This window comes from Hyperolius riggenbachi, chromosome 11 (genome assembly GCF_040937935.1).
Source record: "Hyperolius riggenbachi isolate aHypRig1 chromosome 11, aHypRig1.pri, whole genome shotgun sequence".
Lineage (NCBI taxonomy): Eukaryota > Metazoa > Chordata > Amphibia > Anura > Hyperoliidae > Hyperolius > Hyperolius riggenbachi.
In genome coordinates, this window is record NC_090656.1 from 170888474 (window position 1) to 170913897 (window position 25424).

General features: G+C 43.0%; 1 protein-coding gene across 4 annotated transcripts in view; it reads left to right on the plus strand.

The window, feature by feature from the left end:
- The window catches only part of BCAR1 (BCAR1 scaffold protein, Cas family member), a 240226-nt gene extending 215165 nt beyond the window's left edge, over window positions 1-25061 (plus strand). For all 4 annotated transcript variants that reach the window (XM_068260774.1, XM_068260773.1, XM_068260771.1 and 1 more), the window contains exons 6-7: window positions 11865-11954; window positions 20721-25061. In XM_068260774.1, the coding sequence (XP_068116875.1) occupies window positions 11865-11954; window positions 20721-21230 (600 nt within the window). In that variant the 3' untranslated portion in view covers window positions 21231-25061. The remainder of the gene's footprint in view (window positions 1-11864; window positions 11955-20720) is intronic.
- The last annotated feature ends 363 nt before the right edge of the window (window positions 25062-25424 follow it).

Sequence of the window (25424 nt, forward strand, 5' to 3'; positions counted from 1 at the left end):
GCTTCAAATCGTGTCTTTAGGTCTCCTCAGAAGAGCTTGGAACTCTGAGTACTTCCAAAGATGAGTGGCTCCGTACTGCACATGCACAAGTTGGCAAGTACACATTACGGATTACGCATCTTTGGAAGTACTCTGAGACCTTAGTACTTCCATGGCCTTCCCAGGAGACCTAAAGGTCTCTTTGATGGTAAACTCAAAGGATGGAACCCCGGGTGGTGTAATAAGGAGACTCAGAGAGGACAGGGAAGGCTCTAAGGCAGGGAACCCCAAAAGTTTTGGGTCGAGGGCCGTTTTGGGTCTTTGTGGGCCAGACAGTAAAGCATACCCAGGTGACAACCTGCAGTCCAATTGGACAGCAGTGTCGCCTGATGTGAAATTTGATTGGAAACCAGCGAATAACTGCTTTCTGGCTTCCATGTGGATGGGTGGTGCCAGCACTGCTATTCTACTGTATATGTGGATCACCAATATTTAAGGATTTAGCTGACTGCATCTATAAATAATACATTCTGTGTGTGGGGGGCCAGTAATAATGCCTCAGGGGGCCACATTCGGCCTGCGGGCCTTAGTTTGAGGACCACTGCTCTAAGGGATCCAGAGCCTCTCCATCTCTTAGGTGAGTCTTTTTTTTTTCTTTTTCCAACTTTACAGTTCCCCTTTAAGACCCATGTTGGCATAGTTTTCTTCGTGGAGTTCATTGACTTTTGATGGGGAGTCTGGGGTATATATTTCTTGTCTTTCAGTGTCATTAGCTATGAGTAAAGTCCTTGGCCCATATTCAATTCACATTATTTTCTCAATTTTTTTCCTTGGTGATATTTTCACCCCTTATCAATAAAATGCCTTTTAAGCCACCAGCAAGTATGAAAGTACTCATGATTGAATAATTTTGACTGTACTTTTTCACCTACTTTTTTCAATTTGCAGAGTGCTGAAAATGTATTTTAAACAGTAGATGAAAAATTATCATCTAGGAGAAAACTTAGGATAAACAGTGAATTGAATAATGGCTTTTGAATCCTAAACAGGTTAGCTTTTTGTAACTGGATCTTCTATTGAAATCCTTTTATGGTGAGGCTTCTGGCCCTCTCTTTCCCCAGTTATAGATTGGTGGATTCTTGGCCCAGCACCACCTGGCTGATTTGTGCCCTCCAGGATGTTACACTACAGGCTGAATGGATCTTGCTTTCTTACTTTAAAGTAAAGAAAGCAAGATCCATTCAGCCTGTAGTATAAAATGCTGGAGGGCATATGTAACTATAATTACAATATGAAAAAAATAGATACTCACCTAAGAAGACCCCTGAAAGAAATCCGACAAAAGCTTGTCAGATTTCCGATCGCAACCGCACTCCTCTTCAAGCTGCGTACTGCGCCTGTGCAAGTATGCGGTGCACACGCAGGTGCAGCATGCCTGTGCTCTTGCATGATGAGGAACACAATCTTCTAGAGCAGGCATGGGCAAACTTGGCCCACCAGCTGTTAAGGAACTACAAGTCCCACAATACATTGCAGGAGTCTGACAGCCACAGTCATGACTCATAAAGGCAAATGCATTGTGGGACTTGTAGTTCCGTAACAGCTGGAGGGCCGAGTTTGCCCATGCCTGTTCTAGAGGATCCTGGAGAGTGACGGTAGAGGCGAGGAGGACATGGGAAGCCTCTGGAGGATCCCGTCTTCCCTCATTTTAGGTATCTGTTTTCTCTACTTCAGAAATGTCACATTACATCCACCTATAGCAACCTTTAATAATAATTTTGCTGATACTAGGCAGCACGGTGGCGTAGTGGATAGCACACTCGCCTTGCAGAATTGGGTCCATGATTCATATCCCAGCCAGGACACCTCTGAACCAGGGCTGAGGAGTCGGAGTCAGGGCAATTTTTGGGTCTCTTGAGTCGGGGGGAAAAATGCTTAGACCTAATGCATTTCAACTGTAAGTAAAAGGGAGAATATGATAAAATGTTCGATGTCTTAGATAATAGTCATCATAAATAACTTGTATGTACAGCCCAGAGGATTTGTAGGTCATATGACTGTTCTCTTTACAGAAATAACCTCCATCCTCATCCTACATGAGTGGGTGGACACAGTTTTGGTAATCATGCATGGATTACCTCACAAACTAAAGCCTCATATAATGTATAAGGATTGTCGCCTGGCAGGGATCGGTACCAATTCCTGAATCAATGCTGTACAGTTGCGTTGCTTACCATGTTATGTTGATATGCAGGGGGCCAAGGGAGTGGCCTTGGTGTGACATCACGTGGGAGCTGGGTAAGTGGGGATAACAACGTTCTTGAGTTTCCCTCGGCTGAAGTGATCCACCAGGCGGCCGAGGAGGACCAGGGTCTACCGTACACACGCTGGATTCTCAGCAGAGGCGGTTGTTATCAGCCGCCCTGGCCAAGTTTCACCTAGAGTGTGTCTGGGCTTTGCCTGTTGCATAAGAGCTGACATTCAGAAAATATATACATTGCTGCCAGAGAGTAGCAGTTATTAGATCATTTACATGCAATGCCTTCTGTTGCTATGGAGAACTGCAAAGGGACGGCGGTGTGAAAGATGACGAAGTGGCACGGAGTAGAAGGATACCAGCAGGCCGGATACCTCACAAACACATTAGCACCGCCGTACACTTGCTAGAGATAGATTGTCTGTATAGGCTGCCTCAATTGGCCGCCTTGGCTGAGAGCCAGAGTATGTAGAGTACATTGCTTTACAAGTACCTTTCTTTGAAAGAGTCTGGTTGGAAGACACATAACTTGCATTCAACTTACATTCATATTCTTTGTGTAGTCTAGAGAGATACGAGTGATAAGCAAGCATGATCACCTGATCACCAATCCTCCTCTGTATCATAAAGAATCCTAATGTTTGGTTAAAGACCTTATAGCCCCCTACATCAGCAGAGTAGTATAAGACAAGATGCATTTATATTGAGCTTTTCTCCTGGCAGAGCTACAGCCACTAGGGCATGCTCTATAGGCAGTAGTAGTGTAGAGAGTCTTGGTCTCCTCCTCTGAACAATGGATGGTATCTGTGTCTGCAGTTCAAGAGGTTAAATATTAATGACACCCAGCTACAAAGCTGAAAGCAGAAGAATAGCATGAGAAAACTTTCTTCAAGATAATACATGAAAGAAGACCACAGAGCTATCTGTATGGGTTTCATCTTCATTGGGCCTGAAGTCAAAATGCAAAGGCTTCAACTATACATATGTCACATTTCAGAACTTTATAGCAGGGCAATAATTCAAAGAAAACAAGCCTATCTTTTCATTGATTTTCTTTTGCTTATGCAGACTTGCACAGAAGGTTTAGCTACACAAAGCGGCAAGATGCCTGACACCTGAAATGCTTTTGGGCAAAGGTTTGTTAGGACCCATTCACACTGGGAATAGCAAAACGCTAATGATATCGCTGTATACAAACTGGATTTTTGAGTGATCTCTATTCACTATTCTTTAACATTGAAATGTGATTGCTCCAAAATCGCAGCAAAGTGCTGCCTGAACCGCGTTTCTGATTTCTGCAAATTGATCATCGCTGGCGATTTCTGCAGCGAGATCACTACCCTCCTGCCATTGCATTACAGAAGCGCGAAAAATCAATCGGAAAACCGATAGGACAGTAAATCTGACGAAAAAACTCATTGTGTATTCCCAGCATTAGAAAATGCTGCTAGTGGGTTTGAGCCCTAAAGCTTACGTACAAAACTCATGAGAGACAAAACTATTTGATTCATTAATATACAGCTTCAATGAAACAGAAGGAGGTCAAGAAGAGGTGACATGATGGAAGGTACTGCCTCTTTAACTGATTACCGACTTTCCCTCATCCCTAGCGGAGAAGTTTAATTAATCCCAACTTTAATTATTTCAATCGCTCTGCAAACTCTTGCACATCAATAAAGGAAGTGAGGCTTTTGTGCCATCTGGCAGTAGCTGCTGACGTGCGCACTGAATGCTGCGTCTGCTAAAACGCAAGCCTCCTGTTTGGTTGGGAGGCAGGCTATTTAATGATATTTACATTTTGCCATTGAAGGTCTGTCACTGTCTGCAGAGAAAGGTGCGCACAGCTGTTTAGAAACACGGCTTCAAGCAGACGCAGCAGCTTAATGAAAATCTGCTGAATAAACAGCCTGAATCTTGTTTCACCTATCGCGACGCGGGCAAAACGAGTGATTCCCTGCAGAGAATTGGCGCACGGATGCTGTGCCAGGGTTTTTTTTTTACATGCAATGAAATATGCTTACTTTCTGCATGTTTATTCTATTATATTATCATTTTGATGGCTGCCTGTGAAAATTGCTGAAGCAGAACCCAGTAATACTTTATGAAGTCTGACATCACATAAAAAAGGGTTATTAAATCAGGCAGAGTAAAGACCATAATGTAAAGTGCAGTAACCCCGTGGCAACAGATTCCAATTTACTGTAGTGATTATTTTTAAATGTTTTCTATGGATTGCTGCCTTTGAGACTTCTCATCACGGTTTGTGCTGCCTTATTAAGTAGACCTGAAAGTGTAACCGAAGTGGTGAATATTGCTGAATTTGAAAATGCCCCCTTGTAAATGGGTGGCTATACTCACAAAATGAGACCTGTTTTTCCTTCCCTGTTAGTATATTGGAGACATCCCCTCTGGCACACTCCAAGCACTGCCAGAGTAGTTGGCTTGAGCTTAAAGGGGCACTATGGTGAAAACTAGGCTATTGGGATAACCCTGGTAACGTACCTAATATATAAGGAGCATCAGATACTAAGCAGTTTTTTTTTTGGTCTGCTTAACAGGTAAGGGCCTGTCTCTACTCATTGGTTTTTCTGTGCATTTTCTGCACAGGAAAACTGCAAACAATGTTAATCAATGGGCTAGTTCACACTTGAATGCATTTTTCACATGCAGAAAAACTATTGACAGCAATGCAAAAAACTGTCAGACAACTCATGCAGAAAAATGAGTGGAGACTTAGAGAGCATTTGCAGAGATCTTGTGCGACGTGTCCTCCTCCCTCGGCTGATTCAGGCTGTGCAGTGTACACTAGGTGCATTTTTTTTTATCTTGGATAGTTTGGTAAAAGGGTTAGAACCTATTTTGGATTTTTATTGCTGTCCTGTATCTCTATCCATCTTTTGGAATTTTAATAAATTCCTGGCTAGAAAGGAAGTTTGAAACTCTTTTTGCTGATGGGGAGAATTGAAATCCCCAGTTCGTATACATTGCAGTCTTCCATTGCAGTCTCCGGGACTAATGGTTTTCATATTAAAAGAACAAAGCTCCATGGGGATCCAGTTTAGACAGAGACAGCAATAACTCCCCCCCCCCCCCCCCCCCACACACACACACACAATATGTCATAACCCCTATCCACATTATTCAAAACTACTCCTAGCCATTTTTGTGGAATTAGTGCCTAGTGGCTAGCACTCTTGCTCCGTAGTGCTAGGATCCCAGCCTAGACACAGGACAGTGGATTATGACTATGATATGGATTAGATTGTGAGCTCCTCAGGGCGGCAGTTAGTGGCGGGACTGTTATCTCTTTAATAAACAGTAATAGAAAGAATAAACCTCTGGCAAACATGAAAAACTTCTCTTTGTAGTAGTCCCCAGACTTTTATCTGCAATCCATATCCTAATTAATGAAAAGCTGACACTGCTGTACTGTCCTGCAAATGACCTTGGCTACTGTCCACACAACAGCCAAGGAATAATGACCACCAAATGCAGACTTTCTGTGTTGGTGCTCCTCCCTCTGCAGATGGTGCAGGAAGCCATGATAAACACAGTGAGCCGAATTTACTAAGTCAGAGGACTGCACATTGCTATGCTTTGACAGGAAGGTAAATGATATTACATCACACCCAGCATACAATGTGCAGACTACCGCAGACCCTCTTTACATATCATGATATTAATAGGGATGTGTGCAGGTTTACTTGTTCATCTCTGTGCAATGCTTGGTGAATATGGTTTTCCCTGCTCATTGTCAGGCTTTTCCCTGTGGTTCTGTACATGTTTATACAAATTAAACCTTGCATTGCATTGTTTATTGTCAAGCCACCCCAGAAATACAGCAAAAATGATCCTGAAAATCCTTCATTCCTCTACAGTAAGTGGTGACAATGAATTGTCTAGCCATGCAGTCAGCTTGAAGCAGGTTATTTCGACACTGAATGCTGAAAGCTGGGCACTACCATAACAGCAATGCTATGCTGCGTGTCCCACGTAAGGGTATTTCGGGGCTCCGAGTTGCTCTGCACAGCTCCGTTATTCTCTATGCAGAGGATCGGGTCACAGCGTCATGACACTGAGACCCGATCCTCCAAATAGAGAATAGCAGAGCTGTGCAGTGGGGATTCTGTGATCGCGGAACAGAGGCACGGTAAGTAACAGCGTAGCGAATTGGGGGTGATCTGGGGGTGGGGGTCACCTATACTAGGTCTCCTATTGCTGGCTCATTTATACTAAAGCACCTACAACTAGCTAACCTATACTGGGGGACATCTGTGCATTTAAAAATCTCCTGAGCGTCATGCCCGTAACTTTGACAGGCATACTGCTATTAGCAAAATGTTATTGCCTGTCACAGTTATGGGCATACCACCCAGGAGGTTAAATACTACTATAGTATATATTATTACGATTCCTTTTTAAAGTGAACTCTTGCACAGCACACAATGAAAAGTCTTTATTCCACATACACTTGCTAAACATTACTCTTACTATTACTGTGTTTTAATTAGATCAAAGTATCAAATTAGCTCTGGTTAGCAACTATAAATAGACTGCAACCTAGAAGAAAATTCAAGGTTGTGTTTTTAGGATTTACATAAATTGTAATGAGGAAAAAACATTTTCGATAAAGGTTATCATGATGTTGCTCTTTTACAGCAGAGAGGAAGGTCTGAGTTTAGTTCCACTTTAAGGGAAGCAAAGTGATAAATGAAGAAATCTTTCTGCATCGTTATAAACAAGGAACCTTCGTCCATTCTAATACATTGCATTTGACTGGCATAGAGTAAAAAGAAAAGAATTGTAACAAGTGAAATATGCCACCAATTGCACAGAAAAAGCAAACTAATTTCATCTCTTATGCGCAGTCTTAGAAATAGGCCCTTACATGCAGCACAATAGCATCAAAGATGGTGCACTTACGGCCTGTCCATCCTACATTTATGTGATAAGGTTTGCTCCTGAGTCCCATTCCCACAACAAGGACAAAACACTGGCTGTCCCCTCGCCTTCATTCCATGACATCTTAACATCACAATTTAAAGTTTTTGTAGCGCCGCCATGAAGCAAACTGTTGTGCCGGGGAACAACTGTATCTTTGAATGGACTCGGTCACAGAGATTTGGTCTGTGCTGCCCCCAGGCCTTTGATATTCGATAGGCTTCAACAAGCAGCTATAGTGTAAAGCGAATGACATCAGTGGTAAAATGGGGTATAATCCCATCACATGAGCCGATATACTAAATACATGCCTGAAGGATTTAGCTGATGGGAAAATGGCACTCTGTTATTACAAACTGATCTTTGACAGCTTATTTTATAAATGGCACTTTGTATTATTGTCATTACTATGAATGTATTTAAACCTCCTGTGCCCAGATTAACATTATTTCCATTGTAACTGCGGTTTTAAATAAAATATAATACTTGAAAGAATGTTAAGACTCCCGAAATTTCACCTTGCAAATAAAAAAAGAATATTTAATATGGCATATGTTAGGCAATACATCCCAGGTTTGTAAAGCTAGTGCTCTTCCAGTGGGGTGGGGTGATTGTGGTACGGGCTACATAAGTAGTATTGAAGCTACCTAAAAAAAAATAGTTAGAGTGGGAAGGCTCTGGAACCTATCAAACCTTTTCGGGCCTCTCTCTGTGGCGTCGGTTCACCACTATACCATGGTGAAAATCCATTTCGTGGGGAGTCTTTGGAAGACTTCCGAAGCACTCATATCCACAAGTCCTTCCAAAGAAGGGCAGCTTTGTTCTGCGCATGCACAGTATGGAGCTTCCCATCTTCTGAATCACTCTGTGGAATAAAGACTTTAAAATGCGTGAGTTCAATTCCGCTTTAAATTGTGATTTTTTTTTTTTGTTAGTTCTGAACTATCCTTTGTCCCCTTTCTGTTGTCATGTAGTAAAGTACCATCCTTCACAGTATGTAGCTATAATGCTGCGCTCCACACCACTTCACAGCTGTACCGGTGGTGAGCGCTGTAACTGACCATTATCATCATTAGAATTTACATCAACAGTTGCGCTCAATACAGCTTATAGGCGAATCAGGTCATCTGGGCCACTTAGCCCCAAATGAAGGCAAGGCTATGGCAGTAATACTACAGTCCGCGCTCTGCGTACGGGTGATTCGGGAATATGGCGATTAATTGCTTCTCCTTCCGAGTTGCTTCAACTCGGAGGGGGAACAGTATTTAACACTGCCCGGCGATTCAGCAGCAGCAGGGTGAGCCATTATTCAGCTCGCTCTGCGTCCAGCTGACTGGGCAGCTGAATGATACCTACACCTCATAGGCACTTTAAGGCCCGGTTCACACTGTACGGATAAAAAAACGATCCTTGGAAAAAATGATCTGTGGAATGGATCAGTTTTTACAAGGCACCCGTTTTATATCCATGACCCTCCATTCCATTTGTCAATGCATCAGGTCCATCGCTCTGGATTTCTCACAGAACACGAATACTTCAGAAGCCTCCAAAGGCAGCAAATTTAAACGGGGTGACAGCGCTGGAACAAGAGAGGACAGGGAAGGAGCTATAGGATCTAGAGCAGGGGTCTCAAACTCGCGGCCCGCGGGCCATTTGCGACCCTCGATACAATATTTTGTGGCCCTCACCGGCAAAAGCTTCCTTATAGTTCGCTTCAGTGCTCCCAAGTAATCCGCCGCATCCCCGTCGCTAAACGAGGGCTGCAGAGCCCCCAAATCGCCCGGGGGGAAATCCACCGGCATTTCCTGGAAGGGGCAGAGCTTTCAGCTCTGCCCCTCCTGACGCCAATCGCCGCACGGATCGCCACCTCTCCCCGCCCCTCTCTGTGAAGGAAGAGTGAGAGGGGCGGGCAGAGGCGGTGATGCGCCGCGATTGTGAAATTCCTTATGCGGCCCAGCCTCATCCTGACTTTGCCTCCTGCGGCCCCCCAGGTAAATTGAGTTTGAGACCCCTGATCTAGAGCCTTCCCTGTCCATAGTTAAGTATCTTTTATTTTTCGTTAGACGCTTTATATTTATTTTAAATGTCCTCAGATCTTAATAATTTAGGCCTGGATGCATATTTAAAGCAAATTATATATACCTTGGAAAATCATTAGGAAATGTGTTTTACTGGCTCAGTGCCAAGCTGCACAAAGTTTTCATGAAATCTGCATGCAAGCCAGAATTATTAGCACCTCATTGGCCGTATCTAATCATCATCATGCTGTTCAGACTGCAAGTAGACGGGGCACAGACAGCTTTTTGATTGGATTGCTATGTGCAGCTCTGGAAATCTGTGCTGCAGGGAATGACTGGGATGGGGCTCCTGACCAAGTATTAGAAAAGCTAGTCAAATTTATAGGGACATAAAAAACACATCTCCTTGTGGTGTGCCATCACAGGAGTACATATGGCAGCACGCCGCTTCAGTTGGGCGTCGTTAGGTGATCCTATTTGGAAAATATAGGGGATTTAAATGACTGATATTTTGCTGCACGCTAGCTGGCACCCATTCTCACTTGAACTTCCACTATAAGTGCCTAAACCCCTCACGTAATGCCTAGCCCTACCCCCCTCCCCTTCCTGTAGGTCCCTAACCCTTACCCAATGCCTAATCCTAATCCCCCTACGTGCTTAAAAAGAACTCCCCTCACCTAATGCCTAGCCTACCTCATTTCCCAATCTACTTATGGAGGCAATGGGAGGTGAGGTAGGTTAGGCATTAGGTGCCTGAAACTAATCTGGGTACCCGGCACTCATGCACTGTGTAGTAGATCAGCTGCTACCTGCATCGGGTGCCCAAGTGACTGATTACCCAATTTTAACAAAGGCTTTGGAAACATTTGTGTCTGAAGTTAGCCCTGAAACACAAATATTGTATCAAGCAGTCAGGTTGTTCAGTACAACAGAGGCATGTGTTTTGTTCTTGCAGGAACATGTACATTACCGTGTACCTGCCTGTCCATAACCATGATATCAATGTCCCTTTTATCTGCTGGATGGTGTCACATTACCCGCACATTGCTCACCTGCTTGTATGGCTCCATTGTGTTCACCTGAGACCCTCATGCCCCATATGTCCTCAAGCCAATGCAGCATTCCCGTATGGCTCACAGCATGAGAAGAGAACATGCTTTCATTGGAAAAGTTAATTTCACACACCAGCATCAGCTTTCATCCATGCTTTAATATTCTGGAACAAGTAAGGATAATACATCTGTGAGAGTTTTCTGCAGGCAAATGCTCTGCTGCTAAATGTATTTAAAAAATTGCATATTTTTTTAGTGGAAAATTGTAGAAATGAATTGTAGATACACTAAGATATATGCGGTACATAACAGCACATAAATAAGAGATGAAAACCGCTTGTAACACACACAGTATTACTGTATACAGGCAGCTATGCAGGATAAGGCCCTAGATTATGTGGATGTCAAATACTAGAAAATGCGCCAGCCCCACCTAGTGGCAGTATACAGAGTAGCAAGCTCTTAACAGTGCAATTAAACATTACTTAAAAAGAATAACAAAGTAGAAGCAAATGGATAATTAATTTGATTACGAACAGCTCTGCAAGTGCTGTTAGATTAAATTACACATTCAGTTCATTTAATTTATCACACTGTAGTCAAACACAGTAGAAAAAAAGAGAAAGAAATAATTATAAAGGCTGCTTTTTAATTCTAGCTGAACAAACATTGTGACTCTTTTAACACAACACAGTCTCCAAGTTACAGCATATGACCTTAGCAATTGCAACTTGTTAATAAATACCGTTTTCCTTCTGTGTAATCTGTATGGAATAGTCATCCTTCAATGCTTCTTTATGGCATGTGGGCTGATTTATGATATAGACAAAGGACAGCGAAGCAAATGAAGTGCAGTGGTGAAGAATAGCCAGGCATGGTTCAACACTGGTTTGGAGACGTTTGCTTCCCTATGCCTTGACTTTGAACTGATCTCCATTGGTCTATTCAAGACTCTCGCACATGCTAGATCCTCATCAGTAGAGAAAATCATTCATGAACATGTCAGGTGAAAATCTACCATGAGTAATGCTGCCCCATGGTGTCATGTAGCAGTTTAGCACAATAGAACATTGCTCTTCTCTACATCTTTCTTACTTGATTTAGTTCAGGGGTTTTCTAACCCATTTCTATCATACATGACAGGATTACCAAGTTACGAATTCACCTGTTCCAAAAAGATCATCCTTTCAATATAGATAATTAGCTTTTGTAAGAGAACTTGTGTCTCTGCATGGATCTCGGGGTTGCAGATCCCCCTTATTTAGAGCAGTGACTCATATTTTATTAGGGAAAAATCGGGATCAGATTTGAGCAGCGCTATAACGATGGTCACAGCTGATGGTAATCGTGGTGCAAGCGCCCATGTGAACGGACCCCTAGGGTTGCCAGACAAGCAGCATCTGACAGCCAGAATACAATGTGGCTAACAGGAAATTCAACCTGTATATACAATGTTTCCTCAAGCTCGATATCAAGGAATGATTATAAGCCCATGATATAAATTTGGCCTGATGTATTCAGTTCATACAGTATTAAGAAAGGTAATTTTGTTCTTTATGACTTAAGACAATATATACATAGTATATAGAGAGTAAATGATAATGTCTTCCTATGCAGGGTAAAGAAGAGTTTGAAAAAACCCAGAAGGAGCTGCTGGAGAAAGGAAACATCATTCGGCAAGGGAAAGGCCATCTGGAGCAGCAGCAGGTATCCCTAAGATACATCTGTCTGTAGGCCTTGTACTATAAGCACACTGGCACATGGGCCATGGTGACATGGCAGTCTGTTGCTGTTCATGGCATTATGTGACAAATCACCCAGGGCTGTGGAGTCGGAGTCGAAAAAAGTCGGAGCAATTTTGGGTACACGGAGTCGGAGTCAGTGATTTCAATACACTGAGGAGTTGGATGATTTTTGAACCAAATCCACGCCTTTGTAATAATTAGACTAAGGAGTCGGAGCACTTTTGGGTAGCTGGAGCTGGTGGTTTTATGAAAACTGAGAAGTCGGATAATTTTTGTTCTGACTCCACATCCCTGAAATCACCACCACATTCTTATTTCATCCATGTATCCTTACAGCTGCTAGAGGTCTTGCATTCTATGCCGATGAAACAGCTACTGGTGACAAATGTTGCCCATTAATGCAGCCATATACTCAACAATATTTACCATCAATATCACTCTAATCCAATCTGCTAGAAATCGATAGCGCAGACGATGCTAGATCAATTAATATCCAGGCTGAAATCAATTGAATTGGTTGATCACCCCAAATGGAAGTTAAAGATCAGTGGCAGGTCAGGAGCGCGGCGGTAGCAGAATTCGATTGTAGGACGACTGACATGCAGTGTGTTGGCAGTGGTACTTACACTCACTTGTCTGCCGTCACATGTCCTCTATCGATAGCCATGTCAGTGAGGCCTACACTCACCATAGCAGTGAAGCTTACACTCACCTGACTGGCGCTCCTCCCGGTCTTATCTCTTTTAGGGCGTCTGAGTCCCATGACAAACACTAGAGGCCCAGAGGCATGTAGTGTTCAGCCTCTAGTGTTTGTCATGGAACATCAGTGCACTGGAAGAGAAGAGGAGGAGAGGAGAGCCCGGTGGCTATAGAGAAGTGGACAGATGAGTGTAAGCACCAATGCCAAAACTCTGTATGGGGGTAGTGGGGGAGCACCTAGATGGACAGACCTAGGGGCCCTGCAGCCTGTGTGTGGCTCCATAGATAGTCAGTGACTTTCATGCTGAAATCTACGTAAAATCTGTGTACAGTGTGGAAGGATTTGATACTTCTAAAATCCGATTTAATCAAAGAGGGATCTATCTGAAGGTTTAATCTGGTGGCCATCTATTATTAGTGTATGGCCTCCTTTGGGCCCGTTCCACAAGGGTAATTCTTGGCTATTACCTCTGTGGTAATACATCACTAGTGAGGGAAGCACCAGAATACAATTGTGTGAACAGATAATGGCAGGAGGTATGTTGCCAGCCAAGTCACTGGTGACACTCAGCAGCTAACACAGTGCAACAAAATGCTCTAATCAATTTACTAATGTTTAGTTGCATGCTGGTGATTTTGCACAAGTGGTTGAGGTATTTAGAAAAGGACTGTCAGTGTGATAAGGGCCCTAGTTTCTGATAGCTACAGATATCACTCATATAGATAGCTATGATATACAGTTTAGCCTCATCTACACCATACAATTTTTTGTCCAATTCGACTTGATTTGATTCATTGATTCGATTCAATCCGACATGTCCGATCGGGATGCAAAACAATGGCAAATTGAATCGAATCAAATCCCAATTGGACATGTCGGATCGAATCAATGAAACAAATTGAATCGAATCGGACAAACAATTGTATGGTGTAGATGGGGCTTTAGGTCCATATATATTTGGACAGAGACAACTTTTACTAATTTTGGTTCTGTACATTACCACAAGGAATTTTAAATTAAACAACTCAGATGCAGTTAAAGGGGAAACTTTCAGCTTTAAACCAGTGGGGTGATCTAAACGATTACATAAAAATGTGAGGCAGCTAAAACATTTTTATAACACAATCCCTTCATTTCAGGGGCTCAATAGAGAGATGAATCACTTTTGCAGTACCTGGTTGAAAGCCCAAGCTCCTGGTTATTTCCTGTAATGCAGACTTCACTGCAATGTTTAGATGTTCCAATTCAGTATGTGCCTGCCACCCTGCTCTCTGAACAGTGAAATGATGTCATCTGCAGCAGCCACACCCAAAGAGCTTGAAAACTACTTCCTGTACTTTGTTGCTTCAGGTTATGTAATCACAATATCAAGACAGGATTTTCATCCATATTGCACACAAACATAACAGTTGTGTGATACACAGATGCAAATGTAAGCTATTAGACAATATATTTAGGTCTGTACCTGGAGAGGGAGCTTTAAATGTTGCGTTTAGACAAGACAAGACAAATAACATTTATATTGCGCTTTTCTCCTTGCGGACTCAAAGCGCCAGAGCAGCAGCCACTAGGACGCGCTCTATAGGCAGTAGCAGTGTAAGGGAGACTTGCCAAAGGTCTCCTACTGAATTAGTGCTGGCTTACTGAACAGGCAGAGCCGAGATTCGAACCCTGGTCTCCTGTGTCAGAGGCAGAGCCCTTAACCATTACACCATCAGCCAACTGCTTTTACAGACTCCGCTTGCCCTCCTGGGGGTAAATGAGCATTTTGGGAGAGTTTGGTCACTTGTCACTCCTGCTTACATTTTATTCTCTCCAGTCATTTTTTAACTAGCCACAGGCCATGTCTGTGTAGCTACAAATCCTTGCTGTGACATGGTCATTAGCGGCCGCATTGAAAAACATTAGCAGCTATTGGAGGTATTGCTTTTTTAGCTAGCTCAAAACTCCGCTGAAAATGAATCACTTAGCAGCTGCACTACAAATCGTTGAAATTGCTGTGACCCCTCATTGCCTGCACTTCATCTTTTCCCAGCGACAGAAATGCTTTTACAGATCCATTTTATAAAGTCATTCATGCGACTCAGCCTTTGCCTGGGTAATGATGTATAGATCAGATTTATAATTTACAGATCTCAGATCCAGATACAAGTGTTAGAGATATACAGCTGTTTGTGCTGAAATAACGGAGATGAATGAATAGAGGCAAAGGATTATGCTAGACAAATGAGTAAGGGCACAGTGAGCATTAGAGGACACATAAGTTTTGACCTGCTATGGGAAGCGTGCGATATATATAAACTATGTATAGAAGCAAAGTTTTTTACAGAATACTGTATTCATGGGGTAATTGTGCTGAATTGCAGTGCAGATTCTGTTCCTGCTTTGTGTAGCTTTTGCTGCAGGGTTGCTCAGTCAGGAGAGACCATGTGACTTCCGAGGCAAGAAGAACACGAGAGGCTAAATTACATTCCCCAGCATTACAGGAGAAAAAAAATGTGGCTAGGGTGGTGAAAGAGGCAGTGGCAAAGGTGGAGCATGGAAATAGTTTATACATTGCACTGCAAATGTCACGCCCACCATATACTTGTGTCAGTCACTATGATGGCTAAACCTGCTGTATGTACAGTAGAGCGTGTGTCAGTCACAATGCTAGCTTAGCCTACTGTATGTAGAGCTTGTGTCGGCCGCTATGCTGGCTCAGCCTGCTGTATGTAGAGCTTGTCACTATGCTGGCTTAGCCTACTGTATGTAGAGCTTGTGTCGGCCGCTATGTTGGCTCAGCCTGCTGTATGTAGAGCTTGTGTCGGTCGCTATGTTGGCTCAGCCTGCTGTATGTAGAGCTTGTGTCGGTCGCTATGTTGGCTCAGCCTGCTGTGTGTAGAGCTTGTGTCAGTCGCTATGTTGGATCAGCCTGCTGTATGTAGAGCTTGTGTCAGTCACTATGCTGGCTCAGCCTGCTGTATGTAGAGCTTGTGTCAGTCACTATGCTGGCTCAGCCTGCTGTATGTAGAGCTTGTGTCGGTCGCTATGTTGGCTCAGCCTGCTGTATGTAGAGCTTGTGTCGGTCGCTATGTTGGCTCAGCCTGCTGTATGTAAAGCTTGTGTCGGTCGCTATGTTGGCTCAGCCTGCTGTATGTAGAGCTTGTGTCGGTCGCTATGTTGGCTCAGCTTGCTGTATGTAGAGCTTGTGTCAGTCACTATGCTGGCTCAGCCTGCTGTATGTAGAGCTTGGGTCGGTCGCTATGTTGGCTCAGCCTGCTGTATGTAGAGCTTGTGTCGGTCGCTATGTTGGCTCAGCCTGCTGTATGTAGAGCTTGTGTCGGTCGCTATGTTGGCTCAGCCTGCTGTATGTAGAGCTTGGGTCGGTCGCTATGTTGGCTCAGCCTGCTGTATGTAGAGATTGTGTCAGTCACTATGCTGGCTCAGCCTGCTGTATGTAGAGCTTGTGTCGGTCACTATGTTGGCTCAGCTTGCTGTATGTAGAGCTTGTGTCAGTCACTATGCTGGCTCAGCCTGCTGTATGTAGAGCTTGGGTCGGTCGCTATGTTGGCTCAGCTTGCTGTATGTAGAGCTTGTGTCGGTCGCTATGTTGGCTCAGCCTGCTGTATGTAGCGCTTGTGTCAGTCACTATGCTGGCTCAGCCTGCTGTATGTAGAGCTTGTGTCAGTCACTATGCTGGCTCAGCCTGCTGTATGTAGAGCTTGTGTCGGTCGCTATGTTGGCTCAGCTTGCTGTATGTAGAGCTTGTGTCAGTCACTATGCTGGCTCAGCCTGCTGTATGTAGAGCTTGGGTCGGTCGCTATGTTGGCTCAGCTTGCTGTATGTAGAGCTTGTGTAAGTTACTATGCTGGCTCAGCCTGCTGTATGTAGAGCTTGTGTCGGTCGCTATGTTGGCTTAGCATGCTGTATGTAGAGGATGTGACAGTCGCTATGCTGGCTTAGCCTATTGTATGCAAAGTATGGAGTACTGGGAAAAAAAACACAGACAACGGGAGCCCAAATGGTGCAGTATGTCACGAAAAATGAATATTTAAAAGAGGGGGGGTTCAACAAAGGAATACTCACAAAGGTAGGTTGCACAAGGGGCAACCGAGCACTTTAAGCAGGTGGAGTATCTTAACCTGACTCCACTCAGGTATACCAGCAATCCTAGAAGCGGTCGCTCTCTTAGAAAAATCCCATACACTCTGGACCTATAGGGTGGTGGAATTCCACCTAGGGTTAGGTGTGTGGAACTCCCCTCACTGAGGAGCGGGGGGGGGGGGGGTGTAGGGTACAACAGGAGGTGAAGAGGTGCCCAGTTGGTGTATAAAACACTTTAAAAACAATAAAATTTGAAAGGAGGAGGTGGCTTACCTCATAGATGACAAGTCACTTTGGATAAAGAAATTTAATAACAAATAAGCACGGGCTTGATAAACAGAGCGGCACTTGATTTGGCCTGAGGAAGTGGGCTAGATCCCATGAAACGCGTTGCCTGTGCTTATTTGTTTTTAAATGTCTTTATCCAAAGTGACTTGTCGTCTATGAGGTAAGCCACCTCCTTCTTTCGAATTTTTTTTAAAGTGTTTTATACACCAACTGGGCGCCTCTTCACCTCCTGTTATTGTATGTAGAGATTGTGTCAGTCACTAGGCTGGCTCAGCCTGCTGTATGTAGAGGATGTGACAGTTGCTATGCTGGCTCAGCCTGCTGTATGTAGAGGATGTGACAGTTGCTATGCTGGCTCAGCCTGCTGTATGAAGAGTATGTGACAGTCGCTATGCTGGCTCAGCCTGATGTATGTAGCGTGTGTCGGTCGCTATTTTGGCTCAGCCTGCTGTATGTAGAGTTTTTTCAATCGCTATGCTGGCTCAGCCTGCTGTATGTAGAGCATGTGACAGTCGCTATGCTGGTTCAGCCTGCTGTATGTAGAGCTTGTGTCAGTCACTATGCTGGCTCAGCCTGCTGTATGTAGAGCTTGTGTCAGTTACTATGCTGGCTCAGGCTGCTGTATGTAGCGCTTGTGTCAGTCACTATCCTGGCTCAGCCTGCTGTATGCAGAGCTTGTGTCAGTCATTATGCTGGCTCATACCTGTTGTACGTAGAGCTTTAGTCACTATGCTGGCTCAGGCTGCTGTATGTAGAGATTGTGTCAGTCACTATGCTGGCTCAGCCTGCTGTATGTAGAGCTTTTCTCAGTTACTATGCTGGCTCAGGCTGCTGTATGTAGCGCTTGTGTCAGTCGCTATGCTGGCTCAGGCTGCTGTATGTAGAGATTGTGTCAGTCACTATGCTGGCTCAGCCTGCTGTATGTAGAGCTTGTGTCAGTTACTATGCTGGCTCAGCCTGCTGTATGTAGAGCTTGTGTCAGTTACTATGCTGGCTCAGGCTGCTGTATGTAGCGCTTATGTCAGTCACTATGCTGGCTCAGCCTGCTGTATGTAGAGCTTGTGTCAGTTACTATGCTGGCTCAGGCTGCTGTATGTAGAGATTGTGTCAGTCACTATGCTGGCTCAGCCTGCTGTATGTAGAGCTTGTGTCAGTTACTATGCTGGCTCAGCCTGCTGTATGTAGAGCTTGTGTCAGTTACTATGCTGGCTCAGGCTGCTGTATGTAGAGATTGTGTCAGTCACTATGCTGGCTCAGCCTGCTGTATGTAGAGCTTGTGTCAGTTACTATGCTGGCTCAGGCTGCTGTATGTAGCGCTTGTGTCAGTCGCTATGCTGGCTCAGGCTGCTGTATGTAGAGATTGTGTCGGTCACTATGCTGGCTCAGGCTGCTGTATGTAGAGCTTGTGTCAGTTACTATGCTGGCTCAGGCTGCTGTATGTAGAGATTGTGTCGGTCGCTATGCTGGCTCAGGCTGCTGTATGTAGAGATTGTGTCGGTCACTATGCTGGCTCAGCCTGCTGTATGTAGAGCTTGTGTCAGTTACTATGCTGGCTCAGGCTGCTGTATGTAGCGCTTGTGTCAGTCGCTATGCTGGCTCAGGCTGCTGTATGTAGAGATTGTGTCAGTCACTATGCTGGCTCAGCCTGCTGTATGTAGAGCTTGTGTCAGTTACTATGCTGGCTCAGCCTGCTGTATGTAGAGCTTGTGTCAGTTACTATGCTGGCTCAGGCTGCTGTATGTAGAGATTGTGTCAGTCACTATGCTGGCTCAGCCTGCTGTATGTAGAGCTTGTGTCATTTACTATGCTGGCTCAGCCTGCTGTATGTAGAGCTTGTGTCAGTTACTATGCTGGCTCAGGCTGCTGTATGTAGAGATTGTGTCAGTCACTATGCTGGCTCAGGCTGCTGTATGTAGCGCTTGTGTCAGTCACTATGCTGGCTCAGCCTGCTGTATGTAGAGCTTGTGTCAGTTACTATGCTGGCTCAGGCTGCTGTATGTAGAGATTGTGTCAGTCACTATGCTGGCTCAACCTGCTGTATGTAGCGCTTGTGTCAGTCGTTATGCTGGCTCAACCTGTTGTATGTAGAGCTTGTGTCAGGTACTATGCTGGCTTAGCCAAGGAGCCAATACCATCAGCTGTACATGGTTATAATGTAGTTCCCTATAACCAGCATCTACAAAGCTACTACACTATTCACAAAATCGTTGCCTGAAATGAACATTAGTGATGATTTCAGACAGCAATATTGGCAGTTTCACTGTACAGACATGCTTCTGAGTTGTAGAGCCTGTTTTGTCCCATGGAGAGGGAAGGACACACACATACACACATTATAGTGCTCTCCAATGTGGCAGCATCAGAGGAATCTTCTGCAAAAACGATAACGGTTGGGGGATTACTAACAAACTTTACCGTTAGTAATGCGCGTTATTATAGCAACGCTCACTCTATTCGAGCACCACAGGTTGTGCTAATAGCTTTACTCGCGGTACACTGCTACTGGTAGTAATGGTAATATTGCCCTACACTGTCTGCGCACAGCAATATTACCACACTTTAGCACATCAACCCCATAAACACTTATTCTTTATAGATATAAACTGTATCGCCCTTAATTTTTTAAATACACATATGTTGCTTTCAGTGGAATTTCGGTTAATGCCTAACAGGACAATTCATATCCTGTTAAAGAAATTGTTTGCTCAAAGTTAGCTATAAAATATTTTTTTCAAGCGCTGCCTAAGACATCCGAAGCTTCATACTGTAATTCCAAAAGAGGCTGCAAGGAGGAAACCAGTGCACTTTCTTGCCTTACTGTACCAGTGAGCGCAGCTTAAAGAGAATCTGTATTGTTAAAATCGCACAAAAGTAAACATACCAGTGCGTTAGGGGACATCTCCTATTCCCCTCTGTCACAATTTCGCTGCTCCCCGCCGCATTAAAAGTGGTTAAAAACAGTTTTAAAAAGTTTGTTTATAAACAAACAAAATGGCCACCAAAACAGGAAGTAGGTTGATGTACAGTATGTCCACACATAGAAAATACATCCATACACAAGCAGGCTGTATACACCCTTCCTTTTGAATCTCAAGAGATCATTTGTGTGTTTCTTTCCCCCTTCAGCTCACAGAAGTTTCAGGCTGCTCATTTCTTCCTGCAAACAGCTTTGCCCTTGTCTGAATTTCCTCAGTATGTGAAAGCCCAGCCAGCTCAGAGGATGATTTATCCAGCTTGTAAAAGATAAGAGAAGAGAGAAGCTGCTCTAATCTAAATAACACACAGGCAGTGTGCATAGAGGGGCCTGGAAGGGGGAGTTCATAGCAGAACCACAACACTGAAGAACTTGGCAGCCTTCCAGACACAGGCCGACAAGTCTGACAGGGGAAAGATACATTGATTTATTACAGAGACAGTGATAGTATAAAGTGCTGCAGTAAGCCAGAACACATTAGAATAGCTTTTTGAACTTGTAGGATGATAAAAAACAGGATGCAATTTTTGTTACGGAGTCTCTTTAAGCATTGGAAATATGCCTGGTTAGCACAGGAGTAAAGCTTACCCCCTAATTTCTGCCCAGTTTATGTCAATGAAGCACAGACTGTAACGTCAGCACTGATTAGTGTTAAATATATTCTTTTTTTCTGTTTTCAGCTGAAGCAGTTTGAACGTCTCGAAGAGGAGGTTGCCCGACCTATAGATAATGACCTGTCAAACTGGACACCACCTCAGCAGTATGGCCAAGTGCGCAGCACCCTGTGCAGCTCTGATCGGCAGCTACTTCTCTTCTACCAGGAGCAGTGTGAAGCCAACGTCACTACACTCACCAACGCCATCGATGCCTTTTACAGCTCCATCAGCAGCAATCAGCCTCCCAAAATTTTTGTGGCCCACAGCAAATTTGTCATCCTAAGCGCTCACAAGCTGGTTTTCATTGGAGACACTTTGTCACGCCAAGCCAAAGCTCAGGACATCAGAAACAAAGTTACCCACTACAGCAATTTAATGTGTGACAGGCTCAAGGAGATCGTCCTGTCCACCAAGACAGCAGCACTTCAGTATCCATCCCCATCAGCAGCCAAGGATATGGTGGATAGGGTCAAAGATCTCAATAACAGCACCCAGCAGTTCAGAATGGTGTTGGGTCAGCTGACGTCCATCTGAAGGAACATCTCTATTCACCACCAAGAGACAGACATCAATTCTGACAATGAGATATACTAGCTCAGTGAGCCAGCCTTGACTCTTCCTTAGAAGCTTCTAACAAACAATGATTTTACTTCCTAAAGAAAAAGAAATTATAATTAACTGTGACTCAATCCTATCTCTTCAAAACTGTAATCTGCACTTCACTCACAGAGAAAAGTGGGGCTACAGTCAGCTCTTTGCTACATTTGTAAATAATTTGAAATTACATGTTCATTCCATGTCCCCAGGTTGTCTCAACCATTTTTTTTGTTGACAATGCATTTTATTAATAGTTATATTTCAAGCTGCAATACCACAGAGGTTTGTCCACTGAAAAGCTGTCACTGCTCTGGGTGCCTGTGTAATACATCACGTAAAAAAACAAAAACACTAAAACAGGACAACACAATATCAGAAACCTTAGTAAAGTTTAGCACACTATTAGACCATTTCTGATATTTGGAACTGGGTTTAGATTTGGTAGCTAGCTTGGGAGCAAGGTAATATTCTATGTAATATAAGTATTTTTTATGCCATTGGGAGGTACAATTATATGCTAGACTTGGGGTACCTAATCATCCAAAAACTGGCTGCACACATGGAAATGTTTTGACAAATCGTACTAAAACCTTAAAATCTAGTATGGAACGCATTCCTAAATAATCTGTTGGAATTACTTTCAGTTTTAACTCCATACTGCACATTGTGAATGAGGTTGACGGTGACTGGAACAGATCTACAGTAGGCCCCTATTCAATTCACTTGTTCTCCTAATTATTCTCCTAGGCGATATTTTCACACCTTATCAATAAAATTATTTTTTTAAGCCAGCGGCAAGCAAGAAAATACCCAGAATAATTTTGACAGTACTTTTTCTCCTACGTTTTGGTACTTTATCAAAGAGTGTTGAAAAGCTGTTTTAAATAGTAGACAAAAAATTATCTCCTAGGAGATAAAACTTAGGAGAAAAATTGAATTGATTAAGGGCCCTAGAGGCTTATCTATAAGCATTGGCAACCTGATTTCTTCTTTATTCGCCTATTTGAAAAAATAAGACCCTAGAGCAGCGATCTGGATTACGATTACCTACTGTAATTACCTTAAAGGGTACCTGAACTGACACGTGACATGATGCGATAAACGTGTATGTACAGTGCCATTACAGCAGATAACAAGGCTGTGTGCATGTTCTTCTTTTTCTTACTAAAAGGGTTCAACATTCAGGTATGAAAATTAGATTCTAGTCAAGACCTATAGCATACCCCTCACTGATAACTAATTATAGCCATAAAACTATTGCCTGACACTGAACAGTCTGTGAGTGCATGGAAAAGTTAATAATTCATAGATTATAGCTCTTAGATACTGCTAAAAAAACTCTGTCATTCAACTGAGAAAATTAAACCTTAAACCTGTTTTAGCTTTTAAACAGGAAATGAAACTGGGATTCTAAAAAATAATAATAATTTTTAGGAGTAGGAGGCTAGGTACAATTGTTTATCTCATCGGTTTATTTTTAGATCAGGTTTGCTTTAAGTTACAGTTCACAGCTAGAGGTTTGCCTAGCCATCACATTTAGGCCATAGTTTGCTTCGAAAACCCAGAAATAGCCTATACAATGTAGAGAAAATAGTAGTCAAGTCACCATTGGCGATCTGTTCAAAACTAGAGAATAGGGTATTTGAAATAAACACCTATTGTCCATTAAAGACTATGGCCTTCTCCCCTGGCAAAGTGAAGACCACTGTTGGGTAATCTGTAAAGTGGCAAAAGCTTATCGTTCCTTTGTAAAATGGTGATCAAAGCTTCAATCTGCAATCGCCTTAGGTAAGTGGCAACCACTTCATTTGATTGCAACTTTTATAAATATGAACTAAATTATTTTGACATTAATTACAGCATTTTTGGGGAGCAGAATATCTTCCCTTTTATAGTCTGTCTAGTCTTTTCAGTCATTTTGTCTCCTTTAAACCTCATGTAAATTATGCGGTAAAAGAATGAAATAGATTGAAATAAAGTATTTAGGAATCGACTCATATTATAAAGATATGCAAAGATTGCCTTAGCAAATTACTTCATGTCTGGGTCCACCCTAAAACATAAGAAGAGCTTGGAGAGGCTCTTCTCCATAGCAAATGATTTTTCAGTAGTATGTTCGAAAAGTAAGACAGTATCTCAAAGTTCTCTAGGTGCAACACCCTCTTGTATGTTTTGTAACTAATTTGCCATCTGACCCTTATATTTTAGCATGCCTTGACGCAATGGCCAATGGGCTTCCTGTGTCTTGAGCACCAATCAGAAAGGCAGTTGCATAGATGCTATTATGCTCCTGACCATACTGCATGCATGGGCTACAGGGAAACCACATATATAGACAGCCTTGCAAATCATGAAGACTACTGGGAATCTCTGATTCGTGTTCTGTGTTTATTTCTGATTGTTATTAGCATTTGTAGTACAAAATGATTTGCAGCTTTTACATGTATATTTATAGGGTGAAACCTTAATGGTGGATGATGTTGTCCATCCTGTTAACTCTACCTATGAAACCTTCAAAACCCCAAATTCTCAATACACCAAAGTTACCTGAGCTACTGACAATAAGAGACGCAAGTGCCTCTCTTCAGCTCCAAATCGACTTCTAACAGCCTCTCCACACTGCATTGACATTGAGGCTGTATGTAGGGATTACACAGGCAGCCACAGTGCAGATTTCCCATACATCCCTGGGGCTGTCACTATGCCTTAAATCATTTTCGCAATCTGATCATTACTTAGAATTTTAATGGAGTCTCAACCATTTACTCAGCTGTAACATTGAATCTCTTAGGATGTAATTTTTTTTTGTTGTCAAAATTTGGGAGAATTCAGTGTATTTTGATCAATGACATAGATTTTCTATTTGTAGGGCTATGTTTTATGTGATAAAAAATAAGGTAAAGAAAATATTATCACGATAGAATATACTGCTGTGTTGTTGATGAATCCGGTAGGAAGTAATGATCCCACGTCTTGTTCTGTCCCAGAGTTTGGACATGGTCTTCTTATGAAAATTACCTCATGTCTGTTCATGTCATAGGTGTATCTGGAACATGACCAGCTCCATATGAATAAATCCCATCGTATGGGTTGCTAGTGGTTAGTAAGAATCTGCTGACAAAGGCAGATCTATAAAAACTGGAAGGATGTGTCTCTGTTGCCTATGACAATAGTTGTGAGCTCTTATCGACCTCGGTGTTATCCATTAATGTACTCACAACTTACGGGTAATGACCAAAAGAAGAAAATCCTAAGTGCAAAAAACGAAGTGAAGCATCTGGTTGTTGAGACCTTGATGTTGAGACAGCCACTCACAATTGGGCCTCTGCTTCTTTGAAAGCTGGACAGGTGGCCTTAGAACCTTATATAGTTGTCTACTCCTCACTGTTTTTTCTTAGAAGCTACTAATGCCATTGTGCATCGCATAGCCAAGCGAATGGAAGACCAGCGACATGCTGAAGGAACATCTCCCTGATGAACCATGGAAACTCTTGGAACTTAATTGGAAAACCTCATAACTGATCACCCAAAAATGCATAAATGGTTGGCCTTCTGAGCCAAATTCCCTGTAACCCTTATAAGGATCAGTGGCCCAAAGTGACAGTGATTGTAACAGGCAGTAGTTTGCCAGAAGGAATATAATACTTTAGACAACAAATATCTTTTCTCCAGTGTTTATGAACTGAAGCACATGAGGCCATCTTTCATTTTTTTTAAACCATAAACCTGCCTAAATAATAGTGCTATTAAAAAGTTGCTGCCAGCAAATGGATGATTTATATTTTCTTGGGGAGAAAATGATTTGCACTGTTTACAGAAGGGAAAAGATACACCCAACTGATGCTTCCATAGCTGTCTAGGTTAAAGGATGACGTGTGTCCATAAAGTCCAACCTGTAGAGCGTATCTGTACCCTGGATCCAGGTAATGGAAAAGGCCACTAAAGGTCCGTACACATATCAGATAGAAGTTGGTCAAAATGAACGCTGAATGATGGAAGACCGAGTGACACGTCATTGGCAATGGTACACGTATGCACAACACTGTACACTACTGATGAATTGTTGGATATTTGTGATATTTTTTTCATGTTGTCACACTTCCAAGGTGCATTGTTTCATGATCTACGGAA